This window comes from Pteropus vampyrus, unplaced genomic scaffold (genome assembly GCF_000151845.1).
Source record: "Pteropus vampyrus isolate Shadow unplaced genomic scaffold, Pvam_2.0 Scaffold81, whole genome shotgun sequence".
Lineage (NCBI taxonomy): Eukaryota > Metazoa > Chordata > Mammalia > Chiroptera > Pteropodidae > Pteropus > Pteropus vampyrus.
The window spans coordinates 7,990,345-8,015,067 of NW_011888862.1; the positions used below are offsets into that span (position 1 = coordinate 7,990,345).

Below are 24,723 nucleotides of genomic sequence, written 5' to 3' on the forward strand. Positions count from 1 at the left end.
ATACTCATACACTGCTGGTGAAAATGTAAAATGGTACAGCCATTGTGGAAAACAGTTGGGCAGTTCATCAAGTTATCACAGTTATCATAGCTATCAATATGACCCAGTAATTCCACTCCCAGGTACATACAGAAGAGAAATGAAAACATATGTCCACACAAAAAACTTGTACACAAATGTTCATGGCACCATTTTTCACAATAGTCAGACAGTAGAAACAACCCAACTAGCCATCAGCTGGTGAATGGATAAACAGAATGTGATATATCCATACAATACAATATTATTCAGCCATAAAAGAAATATTCATGCTACGACATGGAGTAACATTAAAAACCTTATGCTACATGAAAGAAGTCAGTCACAAAAGGCCACATATTATACGACTGCCATTAAATGGAATGCCAAGAATAGTCAAACCCACAGAGACAGAAAGTAGATTAGCAGTTGCCAGGGGCTGGGGGTAGAGATATAGGGAATGACAACTAATGTCTATGGGGGTTTCTTTTTGGGGTGATGAAAATGTTCTGGTATTAGATAGTGGTTAACAGTTGCACAACTTTGTGACTATACTAAAAACTACTGAATTGTTCAATTTCAAAGGATGAATTTTACAGTAAATAATATCTCAACTTTTAAAAATCCTCATGGTTCTACTATGCCACACCGGCTATCCAATACAAATAAAACAGTCCAACAGACCCAGAAAGACACCCTGCAGGAAGACACATTTTCACACTCCAACGCCATCCTCGAAGCTACCAATAATAATAGGTAATGCTGACCAGCTACTCTGTACCTTACATGAATCACTTTAATCATTGTGAGGTAAGTATAATTTTTTATCTCTATTTTACAGCTGAAGAAACAGAGATTAAGCAAGTTGTCCAAGTTCAGTCACATAGCTAGGGGTCTGCAGAGCCAGGCACTGAACTCAGGTATAATTCCAGCACGCGAGCTCTTAATCATCTCAAAGGGTGAAGATATATTCTGAACCACTCCATGGTCTTTATAATATGCTAATTATCTCAACTCTGTTTTTGAAATCCTCTTTCTTGGTACACTGAGTTTCTCACACTTGCTGAGTCAAGAAAAGCATGACAGAAACTTTGTGTCACTAAAGAGCAGAGTCATGTGTGTCATATTAGGAAATTGGAGACTTGCACTCACCAAGGGATGAGATTTTAACTATTTTAATTTCAATTGTTTTATATGCCTCAACGCACAGTTTTGCTATCTTTTAATTAGTCCCAAACTTATTGTCAGAATCAAATCCAGTTTTAAACAAGCTCCATGTATTCTGACTAAGATCTAGTTAGCCACTGACTTGACTTAAAAGTCTAGTCACTACAGCCATGCTACCCTGAACGTGCCTGATCTCGGAAGCTAAGCATGGTCGAGCCTGGTTAGTACTTGGATGGGAGACCACCTAGGAATACCAGGAGCTGTAGGCATTAAAAGTCCGTCAAATATCTTAGTAATTCAACACTAAGGACTATGGAAAGGGAATTAGCATTGGCCTTCCTATTCATACATTCCCACTTTCTGGGAGATCCAAATAGTTTTGAGGATCCCTGGGTAAACTGGAAATTTTGTCCCATTCAATTATACATCATAATCACATGAGGTCCCAGAGTTGCCATAAATTCCACAGTTTTCAGAAGTAGAGAAAAACTAGGGCCAACCTAGAATACTCAGAGACCCTGAAAAGAGGTATACAATTGGGAAAGAAAAACAACAATCTACTGACAGTTTGCCATGTACGGCATAAATGCTTTGCATGTGCCAGTTTATTTACTTTTCTCAACTCTCCATCGTAAATTGGTTATTTTCATTTTACAAAGGAAAAGGCTCCAGAAACTAAGCATATTGCCCAAGAGCAAACAGTGTATAAACTGATAGAGATGGGATATGAACTCGGGTCTCCGGTGCATTTTCTACTACACCTGCCTCTGTTTCAAAGTCCGATATCCATGAAGAGTTCTGAAAGAGAATTGTACTGACTTCAGGAAATTTTGGAATATTCAAAGAATACCAGAATCTAAAGGGCAGAATGTGTCGGAGTTTGAATCGGCTTGAGCCAAACAGTCAACAAACTTGCTGGTCCTGGTTCCTGCTAATATTAAAAAAAGCTGTTACACTCCTCTCTGGAATTAAAAAGACCTGAAACACTCACCTACCCCACAATTTTTGTTGTTTAAATCAAACAGCATATGATGATCACTGAATAACTGAAACATTTTAATAGATTTCACTTAAACATATAAAATGGATTTGAAGGATTTAATCCCTACACTAAAATGAAAATTATCATCACACAAAAAAATTGAAAAATATGCTGACAACAAAAGCTCCCTGATAACAGGATGTTTTTCATCTACTGATTACCTCTCTGCAGCAGTATCTACGTGAAAAATGTGCTCATCTTCATTCTGTAACCGTTCTTTTCTCCTCCTTTCAATGTCATGTCGTAGGTCATTTGGATCTATTACTTTGACCGGAGTCTGAGGAATTTTGACAGAAGACAAACCATTCACATTACTGTTAGTTGCACAAAGACCATATCTAGCAAGAATCTTAAGTAAAAGTCCTACACAAGTTATCTTGTACTCATCTTGCTAACAGTAGTGTAAAATGCTTAAAACATTCTGAGACACAAGAGTCAGAAAACTTTGTAACTTTAAACCAGAAATCCCACTTCTGTAATTCTATCTCAAAGAAAAGGCTATATACCCAAATATATTCAGTGTTATATTTAAAATAACAATGAAAAAATGGAAGCAACTTAAATATTAAAAAACTTAAAGGGAAAGGATGATTTCATGGTAAATTTAAGTCAAAAGAATAACGTACAAGCATTTAAATTATTATAATATAGACTATGGGGGAAATAAACATGGAAAAACATTTATTGAAAAAAGTTAATTAAAATTTAAAAAGCCTCAATCATAAAAGGTCATGGGGAGTTCAGAGATTTTACATAAAAAGAGTGTTATTATGGTTTAAGTAAAAAGAAAAAAGCATCTAAAACTGCCTATACTATGATAGTGACTACGTTAAAATGCCAGATGTAAAACTGCAAGAAAAGATGATCAAACAATATTTTGTGTTAAGTGGTTGAATGAGAAGTTTTTTAACCTCTAATTTTTAATCTCTGATTTCTAAAAATCCTCAAATTTCCTATAAGGTGATTACAGTACCTGGATGAGTAGAAATTTTCTAAAAATATCATTGATTCAATAAACTATCTCCATAAGTTCAATAAAAATTGTAACTATTCACAAATTAAAAAATTATTTATGTTTTATTAGAAATGTACTAAAATCTCTCTTCTACAAAAACTCTTGACTCTCAATGAATAAATCATCAGCTTTTTTAGAACTTGATATACTTTTTCTAAAACAAGCGCCAGTTTTCTGCTCCATGGCTAGTTAGGATAGTTTTTCTAATTAGCAAAGAAATGGGTGGGGGGTGGGGTTGGGGAAGTGTTGGGTGGGAACCACCACACACAACATGTGACAATAAAAAAATTAAGTATTATTTTGCTAGTTCGTATAGCACAGAATCTTTCATACGTTCTACAATAAACAGAAGGGCAATATCAAATGAAACTAAGTTCCTTTGCATTTATTCCATGTACAGTTTAAAAATATATTCCACACGACTGCTTTGGAAAAAAACAGGTACCAAACATACTTAACAGTGTGAAGTTTTGGAATGAATATTAAATGCTATACTTTTGCGTTAATCACACAAAGCTGTTGCCCTTAGGGACTGGCTCTCTCAGGGAATATTTTTGTCTTTTATCAGTGTTCTCCATGCAACCTGGCTAATAACTAGAATCACTTGAAGAGCTTTGTAATTCAGATTCTTGGGTCCTGACCCTTCTTCCTCATCTACTTTACCTTTCTTTTTTCAATCCTAATCACCTGGTCCCTTTCCTAGTAGTATACCAACAATAAGATAATCTCTCATCAAAAATTGTATTCACTTACCTGTTCTGAATCATATACCACAGTTTGTTTACTCTGAAGCTCAGTCAAAGACATATCTATTCTCCTAAAATAATAAAGGAATATTACTATTAAATAATTATATTATACACTGATACCTTGATTCCATTACTACAGAATGGAATTTTAAATAAAACTGGTGTATCTTGGAGGAAGCAAAAGAAACTTGCCACCAGGTGGTTTTTCGTCCATGCGGCAGTCTCCCAAGACATACATACCCTGTGAACAACGTCATAGAGATGCCTTAGTATTTCTCAAATCACTAGTCTGTGTAACCTTAAACTTTGCTCTGGTGATCTACTGCATTCTTACACTGATTCAACTCAGCTTACAAGACAGGGCGTGCCACCTGCTCAGACAGGTGCGGGTAGCAGAAGACACATGTTTTCATCCGGCTGTCCTCAGAACAGCCATTTCTGATCACATGAAGCAACTCATGATTTCAATGGCTTGACAACTGTCTCTCATTCTTCCAGTGATAACTTCAGTAGGCCATTACTTTAGACACAGCAGAATCAGTCAGGTAGATAAATATTTTCAGAGTCCTGCACATTTAAACAATGTTAGTCAATGGCTTCGATATAACCTATTTCATGAAAGTGCACAGGCCCAGTACCTGCTTGGGTTTGGTCTTGTTTTTGGTAGGAAATGCAGTCCTAGAGTCTAGAGCAAGCCCAGGAGGCAGCACCTTCCCACATCTGTTCTGAGGCTTATTCCCATGAGTTATATGGGCATACAATAATGAAGCATTCATTACCTGTGAATTTCTGGATCTGAATTCAATTTAATTTCCTTTACATCTGCAGCTTGTGTATCCTGCAGTTTTGAGAAACGCTCATGTAGAGTATTGTGAGGTGATGGAAAATAATTTGCTGAAAAAAAAAAAGAAACAAATAGTTTTATCTCGGTGTAATACTGATTATACATAAGCACAGAAAGAAGAGATTATTTACAAAACGTTCGACCTCTTTTCTCTTGGAAACGTGTAGGACCTAAACTTATTCCACAGACTAATCTGTAGTGCTCACGTGCTTTCCCAAGCCCAAGCAATAGTGAAACATCTGACTTATAAACCCAAGGATTCTGTTCCTATTTGACAGGCCTGCTTACTTGTCGGGGAAAAAGGTAGTGGCTCTCTCAAAGTGAGGACCTTCTTCAGGAGAAGAGCTTACTATACCTGGGAAGTAAAGATAGTACAGAGCTCTACAGCTCACCTCGAGTAAACGATAACTTCAAATACAACCATGAAACATTAAAACGATTCTGAACAAATGCTGAATGTCATGTTTGCATATCACAGGCCTCCTGATACCATTTAACTTTAACTGAAGTGCATGAAGGCATTCTGAAATCAGCTATGCTACAGGCTTTTGACAGGATAGAGAGAAAGATAATACACTTGACCCATCAGAATGCTACTTAAGCAATTTTTTCCCCTAACTTGCTGTTCCTGTTCTGAGACGATCTAAATTTCTCTGTAATACCAGCTCCCTTTCCGCCAAGAATCACACTTCCTTTGGGTAACAGGGGCTGGAACTGAAAAGGTGAACTGTTTCAGACAAACTTCATGCTTTAAAATAAACATGTGCCTTAGTTTGAGGGATGCAGAGAAAATAACTTATTTTTGAAATATGTTTTTTGAAGGTAAAAGACTAATGCAATTATCTAGTAAGATATATAAAATAAAAATTTTGAAATCTTGAAGGTCTTGTTTGTAACACCCACAATTGCCTTATTTACGCAGCATCAGTGAGGAAATTCAGTTACGTTCTACATAACTGAATTTTCCAATTAATGGAAATTGGCCGGAAGTAAAAACAAAACAACTCAATGCAAATATTTAAAGTATTTACTATATTATGCAATTCCCTGATGTCATTAAGTATGCCAAATCAAACTGGAATCTTTTATCGCTTGCTTAGCATCGCCCTCCTGGCACAAAGTCCCCATAATGCCCTCAGGGGCTTTAAGAATATCACCAAATGACCTAGATTTCCAGATTTCTTGAATGTCTTGAGTTTCATTCATATCTGGTTTTCGTTGTTTCTTCCTTCCTGTTCAGTTATCCGTTATTGTTTATTGCTGCTCTCAAGATGCTTGTCTTTTGCATCAGCCAATCCCTCTCTTTGTTACTTTTGTTATTGGAACTGTATATGAAGAATAACTAGGCCTAGGTATCATGGCTGCCTCAAGTCTACTATTCTTTAAAATAATTTTTAAAAAAGAACAACTAGGCTTGAATTAATACCTGCTACTCTGTTTAACACATTTCCTAATTAATGATCTAGCTTGTAATGAAATATTAATTACTATTACAATATTACAGATATTTTTACCTATTATCTTGTGAAAAGTCAGTACATTATTTTTGTGTTATCCCTAATGTATGTGTAAAATATACCAACCTTTAATTTGATGGATTATAGTTATGATTTCCTGAGCAAATTCTCTTGTAGGTTTGTTTTCAGTATTCTGAGTTGAGTCAAGATGTTCAAACACTGGATGAAAGTTCTCCCTTTTCCTGCCAACAGCAACCAAATCATGTGACATCTGTCTCTCTGTGTTGCTAGAAGCAACCCTAGAATAATTTGTAAATGTTTAACTAAATTTGAAACTATTTTGCTGAGAAAAGAACTTAACGATTAATCAAGATAGCTATAAAACTAAAAAGATGTTTATCTTTTCTTATAATTAAGGTACTAAATTGTATGCCATAAAACATGTACAATAATGAGTAGGAGAAAAATAGCTATAGATGCATGGTTTTGAGTCTTCCTTTTCAAATTAGAGGTCATTAAATATTTGCCACCTTAATAATAAGATCCTCAAAATCCTAAGTGAAACCATTTTTACTTCAAAATATACAGCAAGGCATTAAATACACTCTTCCATATGCAAAAAAAATTAATCAATTAGATTATTTTCTACTCTCAAATGTCCATAAAATTGTAAATCTAGCAAACTTATACTGTCTTGAAATACTATCACAGTTAAAAAGCTGACATCAAACATAATAACTTTCCTGACTTAAGAGAAATCCTTATACCTCTATAACAGTAATGAGAAGCTTTGAATAGTATTTTGAAACCAAATTAATCATTTAGAAAGTCTCACTAAACTCTCAGAAAATGGTCTTAGTTGTTAGCAAAGTTATGATCATTAGAACCAATTATAGAGTTTATCCTTAAAGAAATATTATCATTTATTGTATAACCCCGACTATCTTACCACTTTAATGCTTTCTGAATCTTTATAATTTTCATTAAAAATTCTCCTGACTTTTAGATACCATTATAAAGCCACGATTATGACATATAGCTAACAAATATTGTGGGCTTACCACATACCAAACACAAGGGCTTAGAGTTTAGAGCATTATCGCATTTAATCCTTACAGTAGTAGCCCTATTAGAGAAAGTGTCACGACACTGAGACAATGGATGTCTTGGTTGTTTTGCTTTATGTCTTTCGTATGAACATAATCCTTCCAAGTGCCATAATGGGGAACTATACCTTATTCCAAGAATACTGCTCTTGCTTAAAACTACTCTTAAGTTCTTTGTCTGGAGGTAGTTTATATGTCACAGATGAAAATATCTCATTATTTTATATTTATACTTCATTTTGGACCCAAAATGGCACTAACCAAATTACACCAATCTTACGCCTCTTCACTTAACTCTAAATAGCTTTTGTCAAAAATCAAGTTCATCATCCAAAGAGATGAGATTAACCACTGCTAGGGATCTTTATGAGTATGTTACAGGCTCTGAAGAGAAATCCAAAAGAAAAGCCTGAAATATGTTTTAAATAACAGCAGCACCACTGGAAAAAAAAATGATATAACAAAAACTACTCAGGTGGATACATTTTGGGGTGTGGGTGTATGCATGCACAGATATACTTATTTATTTAAGTCACTTAATGGCCATATATCCAAACCTGCTCCAGGGTTATGAGGGGCTTACAGATATCCTTTAACTAAAAAAATATAACTCCTCTAACAAGATGGTTTTAAGTGACTAATTTTAACTTATCAGAGGAAAGGCTTCCATCTGACTTTCCATGCTCCCTGCTCTCAAACCAGTCAAAACAACCCCCTGCCAAGGCAAAAACATGAAAAAGTGATTATGCAGCAGGTTGATGCCACTGCTGTGGAGTCCTGATTCATTAGAGAGACTCTCATGAGAAGGCTCATTTCCCTTCTTTCCTCCTAATTTGCTCCAAGCTTCCCACTGTGTATCTGATAACTAGCTAACATCCACGTAGCGATAAACTCTAGAAGCTAGAATGGCCCTGTAATAATCTCCACTAACAAAGAACTACAAATGCTGTTTACAGAGGTTTAATGGTACAGAAAGTCTGTACCATACCAAAACCAAACCAAAACAAAACAAAAAACCATAGCTTTAAAAAACATTTTACAGGAGAAACACAAGATGTTTAAAATGAATCACAGAAGAAAATGTCGCATTATTTAAACTATAAAAATAGTCCATCCATAAGGAGAAATCAGTTGATAACGTTTTTTATTGCAGTCTCAAGTTACTCCCAAGAGGAAACCAGCTGATAAAGGCTTCCAGTTTTTCACCAAGTAATTATTAAAATTTATTTCTAATTTATTATTACTGGAATAACATCCCCACTCTATGCCCAACCCTCAGTTCATAGGAGTGCTGTGGTATACACTAAAATTATACTTAATGCCTCAAATTTTAGTGCTTAAACTGATTATCATTTTAAAAATTTATTCTAGTTACCCCACTGCAAGATTTTTAATTTAAAACACTAAAATAATGATTTTCGAGAAATTATACATAAAAATAGCATAACCTGAACTTTAGTCTTTTAAAAACAATTATACTTTTGCCATGTGAAAAACCTGAGAAAGCAAACTGTTCTAAGTATTTACCATTTGTCAATGTAATCACGTTAGTTCAAATTTTCCTTTTTGCTATTTCCTAAGACATCATTGATCAAATTAACAATTTCAGGAACTACCCCCAAACACAAGTAGTTAAGCTGAAAAGACCAAATGTTCTCATTTTAGATGCATTTTAGACAGTTAAAAAATTAAAATATAGCCAAACACCTATATTCTAATACTGGTCTGATTAAAACTTCCAGATTTCTCGGTTCCCTCCCTCAACCCCTCCCCATTTTTTTACTCTGTTTATGGATATTTCCCCCTGGTGTTTTCACTGAGCGCTGTGCATAATAACAAAGAAAACATAAAAAGCTACGTTAAACCTTAATTTCTTCTTGTACACAGCTAAAATCCATCAAAAAAAAATGCACGGCAAAACAACAGTAAGGAAAAAAAACAACAACGACCAAAACCAATGGATAATCCCCTGGCCTCCGGAAGCTTATTATAGATAACAAAATCCATACAACACAAAAGTTTTCCTTTCTCGGTTTTCTTCCAAATATAACGAACATTTTGTACAGCATCCTACAGTTCATAAAGACTCTCTCAATTATAAATTTGTTCATGTTTTCCTAAGAACACTTTTAGAATTTGCGGAGTTGAGGGGAAAATGTTAGGGAGACTGTTACTCCCTTCATTCAGCACCTCTTTACTTGTTTCACGAGAGTTCCCCAACTGGCCTTGCCCACCCCACACCCTTCCAAGTCTCCTCTGGCAGCCAGAACCAAGCCACCTGCTCTCTCCTATTAGCTAATCCTGTCAAATCAGGCTGGCAGTGTGGCAGTCTTATCTTCACAGACTCCTGTATCCCTACTCCCTTTTACCAACACCTTGGAACTACAGAGTTCAAAGTTCCTGTGAGTCATTTCTGTCTTTGTTAACCTAGAAACATAAAATATCTTTCATCTCATCATCACATGTCTAAAATACACCGCAACCTTTGAAGCCTAGCTCACCCGTCAACTCCTGAAAGAAGCCTTCCCTGAATGTCTCAGCTTGAGATCAACGGAGTCACACACCACTTCACGCATCCCTCACTGTGCCACGGTATGACCAACACTGCCCGACTGTCTATAAGACCGGAGGAGAAGAGACCCAATCTTATGGCCATCTACAGTCCAAGGGCACCCTAACAGGCTGTCTCACACAGGGTGGGTCCTCAAAAAATACCGGCTGAATGAATAAATGGAAAATGACTTGGACAATTTGAAATGTGAGTTTCAGCTAAAAAGATGACAGACTTCAAAATTTCATTGAGGCCAATTTGTTTAACTTTCTTGGCTTATTTTAAATTTTTCACTTAATTTAGAGCAATTTAAAATTTAAAGATTTTTTTTTTATAATATAGAATCTCAAATATATAACAAAAGTTCAGGGAATCCTATGATGAGCCTGTCAACCCAGCTTCAACAGTTATCAACACATGGCCAATCGAAGCAGACGCAAGAGCCAGGAGGAACTGCAGGTTAATTTTGGCCCAAAAAGGCATGGCCAGGTGACCTGCCTAATATCACAGAGCTGCTCAGCGGCCCACCAAAAGACAAAAACCTATGCACTCCAACCCCAAACAGAACGTTCACCTTCTGTCCTATACTAGGACATCTAAGAGATACTAAGAGAAGCTAGGGTGGAAAACAGGAATAAAAAGAAACCTTCTCTCAATTAATTTTTGATTAAAAAATGTGAGAATTATTTTAGGAGAAAAAAAGCCTTATCTTTTTGTGATACATAACAGTGAGGTAGCAGGTTTGTATATGACAAAAATATCTCCACCCACAGCTTATCTTGCCTCCAGCTGAACAGTGCCTATCATAGGTAAACTTGTGTGATTAGGTTACCTTCCTTCAGTCCTCACTATAGTTTTTACATTGTTCTCCCACCTACACCACACACATCCCTTTCCTCAGAACATAAGGGCTCCAATGTCTTCTGGGGCCCATCACCCACCTCATCCCCTTTCATAAAAGGTAAAGATCTGATGGGGGTGGGGAGGCCCTTTTTGGATCTCTTGAGTGGAAAATAAAAGGGTTAAATATAACTGTGGCCAGTACACTCAGTCCAACATCACTTTGCTAGTCAATCTTCCCAGCCTGGATGCCCAGTACCAGCACCCGGGCAGGTCACAGGAGCCTCGGTTCCGTCTGCACCAGCTTATTCTTCTCCAGAGACTGGTACCCCCTGCTCCTCCCTCTCACTTCCTTCCTAGCCTGACCAAGGTTCAAGCTCTCACCTACTGTGCCCAGCATTAACCAAAACTCCCTTTATCTGCCCCAAGACTCCAAGATAAATACAACAGTTAGTGTTTGGAGTTCATAAAAACCTTAGCGCACACGCATACACAAAAACCCTTAGCACGAATTTTCATATTGTGACTCCCTGACTTACATTCTGAAACGTATGACTCATATGTAACCGCTACCTCTGATAATGCAGTTTCTGATAAAGCGGATCACTAGAATATGGTCTTCATTAATAGAAGTATTAGCTACGCCATAAACATTCAAGCAAGCATCTACTGCTGCTCTAGATACAAACTGGAACCTTAAAAAATCACTAGGTGATAATCATGTTTTCCACTACATATATTGATACTTGACCAAAGCTAAGAAAGTAAACAAATGCACAAAATGAACCATCTTAGTCTTTCCAAAAAAGTGGATAAACTCTCTAGATGTTAACCAATAACTAAACTTCTCTCCACTAGCATTATTTTAATCTTTTCAAGCAGAGTAAAATTTAATTTATGTTAATAGCTGAGAACATGACTCTATTGAGGGCATTAACTACCTTTGTTTTATGCATAGCATATGCATAGTCCAACAGTCCATATACATAATTCAATCCAACCCCACAAAACTCTTCCACAACTTATTCATCAGTAATTGTAATAAGAAATATTTTGTTGTCTATGATGCTTTGCCATATGGAAAAGATGCATATGTTCTTAAGTTATTTATCATTCAGGTTTTTAAACAGAAAGGATTTACAATGGAAGCTCTTTATTTCATAAGCCATCCTACAGATCCTCGTCAGGGAATTCAAACATGTGCTGACAGGCCCCACTGACAGGGCATAAAACTTCACAGAATTATAGTTTATAAACTCACATAAAAAATACAGTAGCCTCAATTTTAGGAAGCTCACTTTTGTGACACATGATTATCAAGCTTCCATTTCTCAATATCGAATTATAAAATTAATTGTGTTCAGTATCTTTAAAATAAAATCCTTCAAAATTGGTATTTCTAGTACTCTTTAAAAGTGCTACAGCCAATTTATTAGCTCTCTTTCAAGTATAAAACACTTCATTATTAAATGGGGGTATCATCCCTTTTATAAAAGAATTTGAGATTTTTTTCAATTTAATTGTGTGTAATTTTACCTCAAAATAAAAAAAAAACTATAAACAAAAATTATATACTGAAGTATTTAAAAGGGAAAGTACTGATACCTGCAATTCATTTTGACATGCATCAAAAAAATAAGATGGAGTGACAGACGAATAGATGGGCAGATATGTGATGACAAAAGTAAAATAAAATGTTAATTGTAGATTCTAGGTGGTGGGTATATAGGTGTTCACTGTACATTTCTTTCAACTTCTCTGTATATTTGGACATTTCCATGATATGTTGGAAAGAAAAAAAGATTAACATCCCTAAACTTGATGCTTACAGCAGCCTTTGTGCTCTTAAGATTTAGAACTAGAAGGAAATAGCGCAAAATGATTTAAGACACAGTATATGAAATAGGACACAAAATTAACACAGTATTATGACAACCATGCAAAAGGATTATGGGTTATTTCCTCACCTCTATTTGTTCAACTTTCTGTAATATAATCATAATTGTAAATGTTTTCAGTGCACATATATACATACGTATATTTAAAAATATTTTTTCAAATACAACGAATGTAAAATGTCTAACTGATGTACTGTATACTTGAAACTAATAAAAAAAAAAGTATATACAGGGACTGCCACACTTAACTTTAAGAAAAGGAACAAAATATATTTTGTTTAAAAAAAAAAAAAAAAAAAAAAAATTCAAATACAACGAATGTAAAATGTCTAACTGATGTACTGTATACTTGAAACTAATAAAAAAAAAGTATATACAGGGACTGCCACACTTAACTTTAAGAAAAGGAACAAAATATATTTTGTTTAAAAAAAAAAAAAAAAAAAGGACATGGGTTCGCCTCCCTCCCTGTCATGTCCTAACCTTGGATTTTGTTTTCTCTTGTTTTCGTCAACTGTGAACACGAATGCACCAAATCGACATGGTCCATCGCTTTTTTAATTCACATACTGGTAATGTAATAAGGTAATGAACAGACTTAGCTGAAATAGCCAACTGCAGTGCCTTATTATCCTCAGAATTCAGAAAGAGAGGTAATATTCATCATGGAAGAAACACGCAAACCTCTTTAGGAGAATATAACCAATTACGACAGTAGTCTATTTTTTAAAGAATCATTAAGAGCTAAATCAAATGTCTTATAAATAGGCCTCTTTCTAGACTCTAACCTAATTTCCTCTACCTAAGAGAATCTACTCAGTTGAGCACAAGTCATTTTGAGATGGCGGCAAGAACCACGTTAAGTCACCAGCCTCCTTGACTCATAAGGGGACAGACACATGGATTTGAGACCCAGACACTCTGACTTAGATAAGTCACTTCATTCATGTCTCAGGGCTTCATTCTCCTGCTCTATAAAATTGGGGACTGCTAAGGTCCCTTCCAGGTCAAAAATTCTCTGAAACAGGCAACAGGGAAAGCATTTATAAAAACATTAACAAAACAGGCTCCGAGAAAGTGAGCAAGAAATAGGTTCCTTGAACTCCACCCAGCCTATCCCTGGACACAGAAAATCTGGCAGTATAAAAACACACAAATTCATGAAGAGGAACAACTCCATAGAATGATCTGCCCCCAACAAGCACCTTCAGATGCAACGTGGAAACAAGCGGACATGAGATCACCTCATATTACCAATCGTGGGATTCATCCTCATTACAGGGCTTTTTTGAAAAGCATCTAGGCCATCCCTCTCCCCTCGATGGACTCTAAACACACGATTAATTCCATTTTCAAAGCTTCAAATAAAGGTGGCAGAAAGTTATTAAATATCATTAAGAAAAAACAAAAATACCTGGATGTATTTTCTGTTTTCTTCGAATCTATTTTAATTGTAAGTAATTTCTTTTTAAGAATGGTAGGTGAAGGCTTCTCCTCAGAAAGTTTACTTTCATCAAGTTGGTTGCTGGGAGAGTTGCTCTCTCTTCTGTCATCCCTTTTCCTTATTTTGTTCTTCCATTTGTCATTATAGGGTCTCAGATCAGCATCATTTTTATTTGAATGAGTATAGGCAGTGCAGTTTTTCAGAGATGGTTTAAAAGGTTCTTTGACTTGCCCACTTTCAGTCTCTCTCCCTCTTCCAGCATTAAAGCAACTGGACTCTCTATTTATAGAGCCTTTCAGAGAACTGTGTTTTCTATCTTCCTCTGTAGAGTACTTCTGAGTTCTTCCATCAGAAAAGCCCTGGTCCTCATCTGAGGTCTTATGACGTTTGTAGCGATGGTCATTGGATACCCTGGTTGCTGAACTGGTCTCCGAGGTTTCCCTCTGAAAGTGTCGGTGAGCTTGGGGTGAAAGATTCCGCTGATCTTTCTTCTCTTGGTAAGGCAGAAGAGAATACCTGGACTTCCACTGCGGATTTCTGGCAGACTCTCTGTTTTCATACCTCTCCATGTCTGTAGATCTTTCTGATGTGTGTCCATAGTTTCTGAAATACCGATCCTCAGGATACCTGTGTTGACATAAAGCAGTTTTACAGTTGCACTAAAGAGAAGAAGGTGAGAATTTATGTGTGGGATGTTGGGTAGCATGGCTTTAAATGTGGAATGCAGTGGCAAGTTAACCCATAATCCCTCAAGCAAACTCATAGAGGCCCAAGATAGTTAAAAAGGGAATATCATTTTTTTTTTCAGTATTACAGCAATCAACACGATTTACTCTAAAAATAAATACTTCGCTGCTACCAGTAAACCATGACTATATTACAATGCCTTTTATCTTTTTAGACAAAAGCTTTGCGAGGTGGTTATCTTCAACTACAAAGCAAACGCACTTTCCACTTGGGGCTTTATACCAAACGACCCAGGTTTAATGTTTTCCTATACCTGTTCTGAAAAGAGCTCCTTGTCTCAAAATCTTCAGAGCCTCTTCTAAGTGACCGAGGATATTGTTCATCTTGTATCCTCTGGTGCCTCATTTCATCTTCATGCCACTTTCCTTCGAATCTAGAAGAATCTGCTACTGACCTCTGAGGTGCTTTCCCTCCTTTTTCACTTCCTCTAACTCTCTGGTCACCAGGAATATACCTTCCTTGCACTTGCTGGGGATGATAATTGCTCTGGTGCTCTTTGTAGGCTACACCTTCTGAGTATTGGGGCACATACTGAGAGCCTCTGCTATCATCCCCTCTTCCTGATAAATATACTTGGCGAGACTTAGAAGTATAAAAATCATCTAATGAGTTTCTTCTTATGTTTGGGGAAGGTGATCTAGGCTCATAAGATCGGTAGTGTGCATTTCCACGAAAAGGAATCCTTGCTTTACTCTGTCCATGTTTGTCACTGTCCACTCTCCAAGCAACGGGTCTTTTCGGATCCTTCCTATGGTCATAGTCATAACGCTCATGAGAATGCCTTTGCCTGTAGTATTCAGAATTTCTAGGTATTGGTGATAAAGACCTATGTAAACAAACAGAACAGTTTAGTTCATTTAAAGACAACATAAGTTTGTCTTAACATGACTTACCTAAATAAAATATTTGCTCTTCCACTCAAATTAAATCCATCAAATTGCTTTATCTGTATTCTAAATTGTCCACATAAGGGTCTGATTACGCTTTGTGCCCAATCCAACAAGCATACTCTTTCCATCTGAAATAATATATCCCACGTGCATATCAAAATGGGCTGAGCACACCTGTCCTGTTGGAGGAGGACCAGCTTAGGTACATAGCAGGATCCATTTTGGAAGACTGCTGACAACAAAATTCTGGCAAAAGGGCCAGTTGCCAAGAGCTTACATCAGGTCCTATGGCCAGCTAAGGAACAAGCAGGAGAAGGGATAGACTCGTGCAAATAAATGTATAGGAGAGTCTCTGGCAAAATGAACATAACCTCTGAAATTAAATTAGATTCGAAGAGTATATGAAGCCACAATAAACTCGAACTCAGACCCAAAACTGACTCCACAGTTTTTCCACTTGTCTATTCTCTCTACTAAGACGATATCGAGGAGCAAAAAAATACACACTTAAACGGTGTGTGGAGGTGGGGAAAGAATAGTCTTAAGACTCAAATCTCATGCTTAGTTCCTCCATAAATACCAACATAGATAAGTTGCTTTCCTCCCTCGGACCTATTCCCTCACATATAAAATGGAAGATGTGCTGTTGAAACAGAGCTTATAACTTCGGTGGGTGTATGCTTTAACACTGCTATAATGCTCTCCAGGGACAGCGCATCCTTCCTAAAACTACCTTCTCCAATACCTCAGCACTGCACTGCCAACACCGAGGCTTTCATTCCCACTGAGGAAGAAGGCTTCTGTATCCAGAGAAACCAGTTAGAGTTGCCTAGAGCCCAGGATAAGAGAGACAAGAGCCACTATATGGAACACAGTGAAGTTCAATTTTGCACCTGGGACACTTCCTCCCATCCCACCTGTCTAATCTCCCCATCTCCTCCCCGAGGGTTTAATATCTGCTAACCAAAGAGGTGGCTAGCCTTGCAGCTTTTGTTATTGCTCCCTCTTTAGAAGCTGACACAGAGTTGGAGCAACCATGAGTAAAACTCTTTCCATTTGGTGACCTGTCTGTGTCCCCCTTACAAGAAAGGAGGCAGACTTGGCTTCCTCACGTACATACTGGGATTTATATACTGGATTCAGCAATATCTCCCTCTGGAATCACCGAGCTAGATGTACTGGCAAGTGCATTATTTAGCTGAAGCAGAAGCTCTGTCATCCAGCGGGCTGCACCTCATCACAGGAAGAAGCAACTGGAGCCTTTGAGGACTTCCTGGAAGATTTTGTCTCTTCCACCATTAAGTAGAAAAGCTGTCAGCCAGAGAGGCTGATTTCTTCCAGACTGGACAAAACAGTCAATCTCTTATTTTAATCCATACTTCATGTTGAATACCACTTTGATATTATATTTCGTATCTGAGTTTTATTGAATAGAGGCCCTTTCTTCTGAAGGAGATTGCTGGAACAGTTGCTATCATTTTTAGTTCCCCTAAAGGGACAAAGGAGACCCTAGGAGTCTGTTGGAGACAATTCTCTGTGGGTCTCCTGTGTTCCGCATGCCCTGTGAGCAGAAGCACTAACAGCTTTTGTTTAGATGCAAACATCCTGGGAAGATAGGAAGATGGAGCTAGCACCTCCCCCAGGGGCAGAGGGCCGGTTTGTTTGCTCTCCAGAATAAGATAATGTCTCTTCCAAGGCAAAAGCCCCTGATGGGTTCGGTTCCTCAGCTGCATTGTCACCACCTGCCCTCAGGGGGCTGGGGGGAAGGGGAACACAGGAATGGGAAGCTCAAGCTGCCTGCTGTACTATGAGTAACACAGACCTTTGCCTCTGACCCAGCAGGGCCTTGTGACAGGCTAATGTGTTAGCTTGCGAGTAGGGTGAAATATTAATTCTTTACCGTTTTTGACAGAGAGTCCTGAGAAGGATCCTGGAAACCAGGCACTAAGTTTGGCAGGGTCTTTCATGTTCCCTCACTAAGGCCCACCACAAAAGGGTGAAACAAAACGACTTCTGTGCTCCCCCCGTCATGTTAAAATCATTCACTTCTTTACATTTCCTCTTTTTCTGAAGCTCCTCCCCATTATAATTTGGTCTTCTAAACTCCAAATTAAAACTGTTGGAGAAATGACGGATTAGTCAATGTAGAACCATAATGAACAAGCATAATGGCCAAGTCATACTAACATGAAAAATTTTGGTCTGCCTTCAGTGTGTGTAATTATGGTCCTTTTTAACATACCAGTCACTTTCACAGCTCTGTACCTTTGCTCCTGCTGTCCTTAATTGGAATACTTTTCTTCTCTTTCTACCTTTAGAAATTTTACTCATTCCTAAATGGCTGGCTAAAATCTCATCTCTTCCTAAACCACTTACTGTTGCAAAACATGTAGCACTCTCAAAGACATTCCTTACTCTCTCTTGCTGTGGTCATGGCATTTCTTTATATTATGAATTAATCCTAGCTGCCAGCTATAATTAAAGAAAGCTGTCAGCTCCTAGAACCTAGAAATATAACCTCTATCACTGTAAAGCACCTACTGTGAGTAACCAAGTCCCATGAGCTTATCAAAACAGGTTCTTAACAGTACTTGTGAATCTGAAAGTCGAAGTACATCCTAAATCCAAGCTTGCTCTACTAAACTAAGAACTGCTCACCTGGGTTTCCACCTGGGCGATCTAGAGTGAGACCGTGCCATTCTTTGACACGTGAGCCACTATCCACTTTTTACACTGCAAAGAAACACAGTATTAGCAAGTTTGTAGAAAGAGCCTGCAACCTCCTCTAAAAACAGTGAATGCTCCAGACAAAAAGTTACTTAAGCCCTCTGTGCTTCAGTTTACTCATCTGTAAAATGGAGATGATAATAATAGGACCTACCTTACTGGAATGTTGTGAGGTAAAAATGAATTAAATCAGGAGTCAGCAAACATTTTCTGTAAAGGGCCAGATAGTAACTATTTGAGACTTTACAGGCCATATAAGGTCTCTATGCATCTTTTTCTTCTTTTTTATTAAACAACCTTTTAAAAATGTAAAAACTATTTTTAGCTCAAGGCCCCACCGCCCCCATATACACACAACAGGCCCCAAATACCAAATGCAGTGTAGCTTTATGATCTCTGAGCATGAGAAGAGCTTAGAATACTGCCTCACACACAGCAACTGCTAAATAAAGGTTCCAAAAAACGGAAAAAAATTACCCAGAATTCTTCTCTCTCAACACAACCACTACTGCCCGCCTGTCTTTCACCAGGTACATAAACATTTCATACAATCACAGTCAACGTGTTTAGGAACACTTGATGATATCTCCTGCTTTTTAAATGGTTGGATAATAAGAATTACAATGCCTAATTATAGTACTCAATTGCTACCTAATTTCCACCAGATAAATATACTGAAACTTAATTAAGCATGATTAGACATTTAGCTTGCTTCTGATTTTTTTTTTGCCAAAATAAATAATGTCAAATAAGCAAATTTTAAAAGACACATAAACTTGATTTTTAAAATATTCTTCAGTCTTTAAAAGAAACCGATAACTTTAGGAACTGAACTTAAAAATACATGATTAGGGTATAATCTTCTATACTAGATATTATTTACATTTTAGTAATCCTTCTCAGTTCTGATACTATAATTAACTAGTTCCCAACCTACTGGCCCCAAACCCCTGGTGGCTTTCAAAATTATTACCATGGGTCCATGAATAATACATATAGCAACCATGCACAAACTACATAACACAGATCTCATATATCATAATCTCTATTTTGCAAATTTCTGAAGCCACTGTGGTGATTATTGAAATATAAATGGTTTCTTGCCACTATATGTAGTTTTTCCGCTGACTGATTCAAAAAGTACAACTGTTAATATGCGGACATCATTTTAAAAAGAGAGTCGAACATTTGCAAACTATCGTTAAAATGAATTTCATAGTCGAACATTTGCAAACTATCATAGTCGAACATTTGCAAACTATCGTTAAAATGAATTTCAGAAGAAAGTAAAAGCATATAAGGTCAAAGGACTTGAACCAGATCACTTATCAGAAGTACATTCAATTCATTTAGTTATAACACTGCTTCTTTGCAAAAAAAAGAGTTTGAAGCTAGTAAGAACAATTAGTTCAGATGTACTATGCAATTAAGACACTTAAGGCGAAAATGTTTACTTAGTAACTAGAAATATCAAAATGCATTCATTCGACAGATGTTACTGAGCACCTATTTTTGCCAAGCACTATGCTGGGGATACAGCAGTGAAGAGAAACATGCAAAAATTCCTGCCCCCTAGAGCTTACATTCTATTGAGGGCGCTTGTAATTTAACCAAAGAGGCTCTTGGTATCAGTTCATCAATTTAATTTTGTTCAATTAAACTGAACAAAAATAATGAACCCAAAGGTTATATGTGGTGGTGGTGGTGGGGGGACACGAAATATTGATGGTGATGATAAAAAGCATAATTTTTCTGAAAGGTATTCTTTTATTCCATTTTATTATTTTGAAAAACAGATTTATTGAGGTATAATTCAGATCATACAATTCACTCATTTAAAGTGTATCACCCAATGTTTTTTAGTATAGTCACAGGGATGTACAACCATCACCACAATCTAATTTCAGGACATTTTTATCCCCTCTAAAAGAAACCCCATTAGTAGTCTCTCCCCATTCCTTCCCTCCTTCGATTAGCCCCTGATTTACTTTGTTTCTATGGAAGTGCATATTCTGGACTTTTAATAAAAATGGAATTATACAATATGTGGTCTTTTGTGACTGGATTCTTTCCTTTAGCATAATGTTTTCAAAGGCCATCCTCGTTTTACCATGTGTCAGTACTTCATTCTTTGTATAGTTGAATAATATTCCACTCTATCAGTATACCACATCTTTATTCCTTCATCTCTCAATGGACATTTGGATTGTTTGTATTTTTTTGGTTATTATATATAATGCTGCTATGAACTTTTGCGTACAAATTTTTGTGAGGACATATGTTTTTATATCCCTTGAGTATATACCTAGGAGTCTAATTGTCAGGTCATATGATAATGCTAGCAAATTGAGAGACTAATAAATTTTTCCAAACAGCACCATTATTTTACATTCCCACCAGCAATATATGATGGTTACAATTTTCTACACCTTCACCATAATCTGTTGTCTGTCTTTTGAATTATAGCAATCTTAGTGGGAGTGAAGTAGTGGTACTTCAACTGTGGTTTTAATTTGCATTTCCCTCATGCTGGGTAATCTTCAAATATGTAAGAAATTACAAAACTAATCTTGTCTACTTTAATCTAATAATTTCAGTTTAAACTTATTTTTCTAAGATAACGATTTAAAGGAAAAAAGGCAACTATATATACTAAGATGTTTGTATGAGCTTTATTTATAATAGGAAAAAAAAACCACCCAAACTAATTATAACCCAAATGCCCAACAGTCACTAAAAGATTAAATGAATTCAAAATATATACATCTGGTCACTTCCTACCTTTCTCCTAGCCTTATGTATGTCTTTTCCTCCACACGCCTTAGTCTACCACACCATACTACTCGGTTTTCCCTGATCAGGTCGTGCTGTTCCTACCATATAGGTGGCTTTCCCTCACTCAGCTTGACAAATCCCTCTACTTTCAGGACTGTCTGACCATCATTTCTCCTGGGATTTTCTCCTTGACTTGATATTTTTTCCCCCTGAGTCTCTTTATTTTGGGGAATTCTGGGTTTATTCTATGATTGTTTCAATATGTTGTGATTATTTGTTTACATAACTGTATTTATTTCAATTGACAAAAGACTCCAAAAAGCACATTACAGAACACAAAACTCAAATGATCTATGGACATCTTGAGAAAGTCAACCACATTAATAATTGAGTAAACACAAATTATTATCTTAACCATTCCACACCCATCAGATTGACCAAAACAATTTAAGTTGCATATTACAGAGTGTTGATGAGGACATGGAATGATAGGGACTCCCATATATTGCTAGCCGAGTATACATGAATATAACCAGTTTGGAAGGGGTTGGCAGTACCTGTTAAAGTTGAACATGCTCATATCCCACAGCCCAGTAATTCCACTCAGGGACAGACCTTAGAACAGTCATTCTCAAAGTTTAATGTGTGTCAGAATCACGTGAAAGGCTGGTTAAAGCACAGATTGCTGGGCCCTACCCCTGGGGTGGGCCCCACTTCTAGCAAGTTTCTAGGTGATGTGGAGGCTGCTGGTCCAGGGAATACTGTACTGCTGGTTTAAAGGGAAAGGTGGAGACCACTTGGGAGAAAATGTTTACAAGTGAGATTCACTGATTACGCGATTAAAAAAAAGGTATTTTTCTTGCTAATATTAAAATGAGCTTTATTAAAATTCAAACTATTCAGTCAAAAATCGGTGACTTTTAATGCATACAAATTATACCTCAAAGCTGCTTTGGGGTGATGAAAATGCCCTAAGATTAGATCAAATATTATGGAGATGGTTGCACAACTCTGCAGACATACTAAAAACCAGTGAATTGTGCACTTTAAACCTGCAAATTATATCTCAGTAAAGCTGCTTCTTAAAAAGTTACTTTGTTTGCAATTGCTTAGTGCACATCAGCTAGTAATGAAAAATACTGGCTCAGGGGCTTCATGGATAAGAGAGGAAAGTTAATTTAAACCCTAAAATCTAAGCTAAGAATGGTTTTTACATTTTTAAAGTGTTGTAAAAAAAAGAATATGCAACAGAGACTGTATGTAGTCCACAAAGCCTAAAATAATTACTACTATCTTAGCTATTTTATTTGATTTACTGGTCCTTTACATTAAAAAAAGTGTGTTGATTCCTGATTTACACTAACTTATGACTAGCAAAATTAAAGGAACCAGCTTTAGGAGGGGAGGAAGAGGGGACGGAAGGAGGAGGGGGGAGGGGAACAGGAGGAGGAGGGGGAGGGGAGGGGAAGAGAGAGGAGGGGGAGGGGAGGGAGAAGGGAGAGAGAAGGCTGAAACACCAGCAGACTGGGGAGGTGTCAGCAACAGAAGATAAATTCCTTTACACTGCTACTTCAGAGTGAACTGTACAGGGCCAGGAGTAGTGAATGAACCCATCTGCCCTTGAACATAGAAAGACGACTGGACAGCAGGGGCATCCGCTCACAAGAGGATGCTGTAGGGGATGCTGGAACCAAAAGAGACCGCCCCTACCAGGACAGCATTGGGTACATTCCTCACCAGATGAAAGACCCAGCCTCAGCAATTCTCTTCGTCCCAAACAAGGCTTTTGCTTCCCCTCAGATCCTTCCAATCACCAGCAATTCTCTCAGCTCTCTGGAAACATAGCCCCCTGGAGTTACCACCTGCGCTCTCCTTTTACAACCAAATTCCTCAAAAGGATGCCTGTAAACAAACCTCAGTCCTTCTCTCAGATTCTTGCCCTCCCGTTCATGCTTGGCCCCCCACCAATCTGGCTTTCCGCTCTGCCACTGCACCAAACCGCTGTAGTCAAGATCACTAGTGAAATTCACATTGCCAAATCCAAAGGTTATGTCTCTTCCTCCTAGACCCACAGCAGCTCTTGACAGTCAATCGCACCTTCCTCCCAGAAACATTTTTCACTTGGATTCCAGAATACTACACTGCCCTGGTTTTGCTAGTTTCTCCTCGTCTCCCCCCAGCCACCACCCTCTCCCCTAAATAGTGAACTCAGTCTTTCTCTAAATAGTAACATCAGTCTTTGCACTTTCCATCGTCTATACTCTCGCCAGTCTACACTCTCATTCAGTCTCATGGATTTCAATACTCTCTATAAATCAACAACCCCCAAATTTATACTTCCAGCCCTCACCTACCTTCTGTATTGAACAGCCCAAAAGCAAAGGCCTGACCACCCTCCAAAATCTGCTTTTCCTACAGTCTGTCCTACCTCAGTAAATGGCAACTATTTGCTTTAAGTTTTCAACAAAGAGTAAACATAAATGTCCAATAAACATAGGAAAAGATACTCAAGGCTGACCTAACCAGGAAAATAAAATTAAAACAATAAGATACCATTTCATACCCACGAGATGTGCAAAAAAAAAAAAAAAAAAAAATTAAATCTGATATCCTGTGTGTTTACAAGAAAGTTGAAAAAGAATTTCTCCACTAAGGAAAATTCCTCCCCCAAAAAACCATGAAGCAGAAGAAAGCTCTAAGGCTGTACTCAAAACAATATGCAAAAGCATTTAAAAATATTTTTTAAAACTTCAGCTTGAATCAAAAATTTAAAAACTAAGAACAGAAACAGACCAAAACTCAGAGTAAAATGACAAAAAAAAAAGTTAATCGAACTCAGAAAAAAATGGGAGAATAAGACTAAATTATATCAGCGTGAATAAATTACAAGGCACCCAAAGAATAAACTCAAATAAAAACTTAATAAGGGACAGTGAAGAAAGTCAGGAAAACAACCAAGAAAATGAAAATGACTTGGAGTGGGGAAAGAAAGACAGAGTAAGTAGTAGAAATAGAAGACAGGTAAAGAAGAAATAATATTTGTATTATTATAGTCACTGAGAAGAAAAACCAATAATAAAACTGACCTAATATTTGAAACTATAATTCAAGAAAACTTTCCAGAAATGGAAAAAGACCTGACTCTACCTACACACTGAAGAACTCACTGGATTCTTGGGAAAATTAACCTAAAACAATCAACTCTGAAATATAGCTTAGTAAAAACTATTTGACATCAAAGATAATGATAAAATCCTCCAGAACTCTAGGTAGAAAGGATAAATAACTTACAAATCCAAAAGAATTAGACTAGCATCAGATATTTCAAAACCAACATACAAAGCAAGACAACGATGGATCATTTAACATTTAAAAAATAAAATCAATGAAAGTAGGTGTGAACCAAGAATATTATATCAGCTAAGTTATCCCTTAAATACCAAGGCTACAGAA

The 24,723-nt window shown here is 37.0% G+C and overlaps 1 protein-coding gene across 4 annotated transcripts in view; it reads right to left on the bottom strand.

Moving 5' to 3' along the window:
- Nucleotides 1-24,723, bottom strand: part of BCLAF3 (BCLAF1 and THRAP3 family member 3) — a 55,895-nt gene that overhangs the window by 24,055 nt on the left and 7,117 nt on the right. For 2 of the 4 annotated variants that reach the window (XM_011363026.2, XM_011363027.2), the window contains 7 exons: nucleotides 18,427-18,501; nucleotides 15,132-15,704; nucleotides 14,102-14,758; nucleotides 6,419-6,591; nucleotides 4,771-4,885; nucleotides 3,996-4,059; nucleotides 2,389-2,504 (listed from right to left, as the gene is read on the bottom strand). In XM_011363026.2, the coding sequence (XP_011361328.1) occupies nucleotides 2,389-2,504; nucleotides 3,996-4,059; nucleotides 4,771-4,885; nucleotides 6,419-6,591; nucleotides 14,102-14,758; nucleotides 15,132-15,704; nucleotides 18,427-18,467 (1,739 nt within the window). In that variant the 5' untranslated portion in view covers nucleotides 18,468-18,501. Of the gene's footprint in view, nucleotides 1-2,388; nucleotides 2,505-3,995; nucleotides 4,060-4,770; nucleotides 4,886-6,418; nucleotides 6,592-14,101; nucleotides 14,759-15,131; nucleotides 15,705-18,426; nucleotides 18,502-18,649; nucleotides 18,706-24,723 lie in introns of those variants that run through there. The other 2 variants (XM_023532337.1, XM_011363030.2) reach the window with 2 other exon arrangements.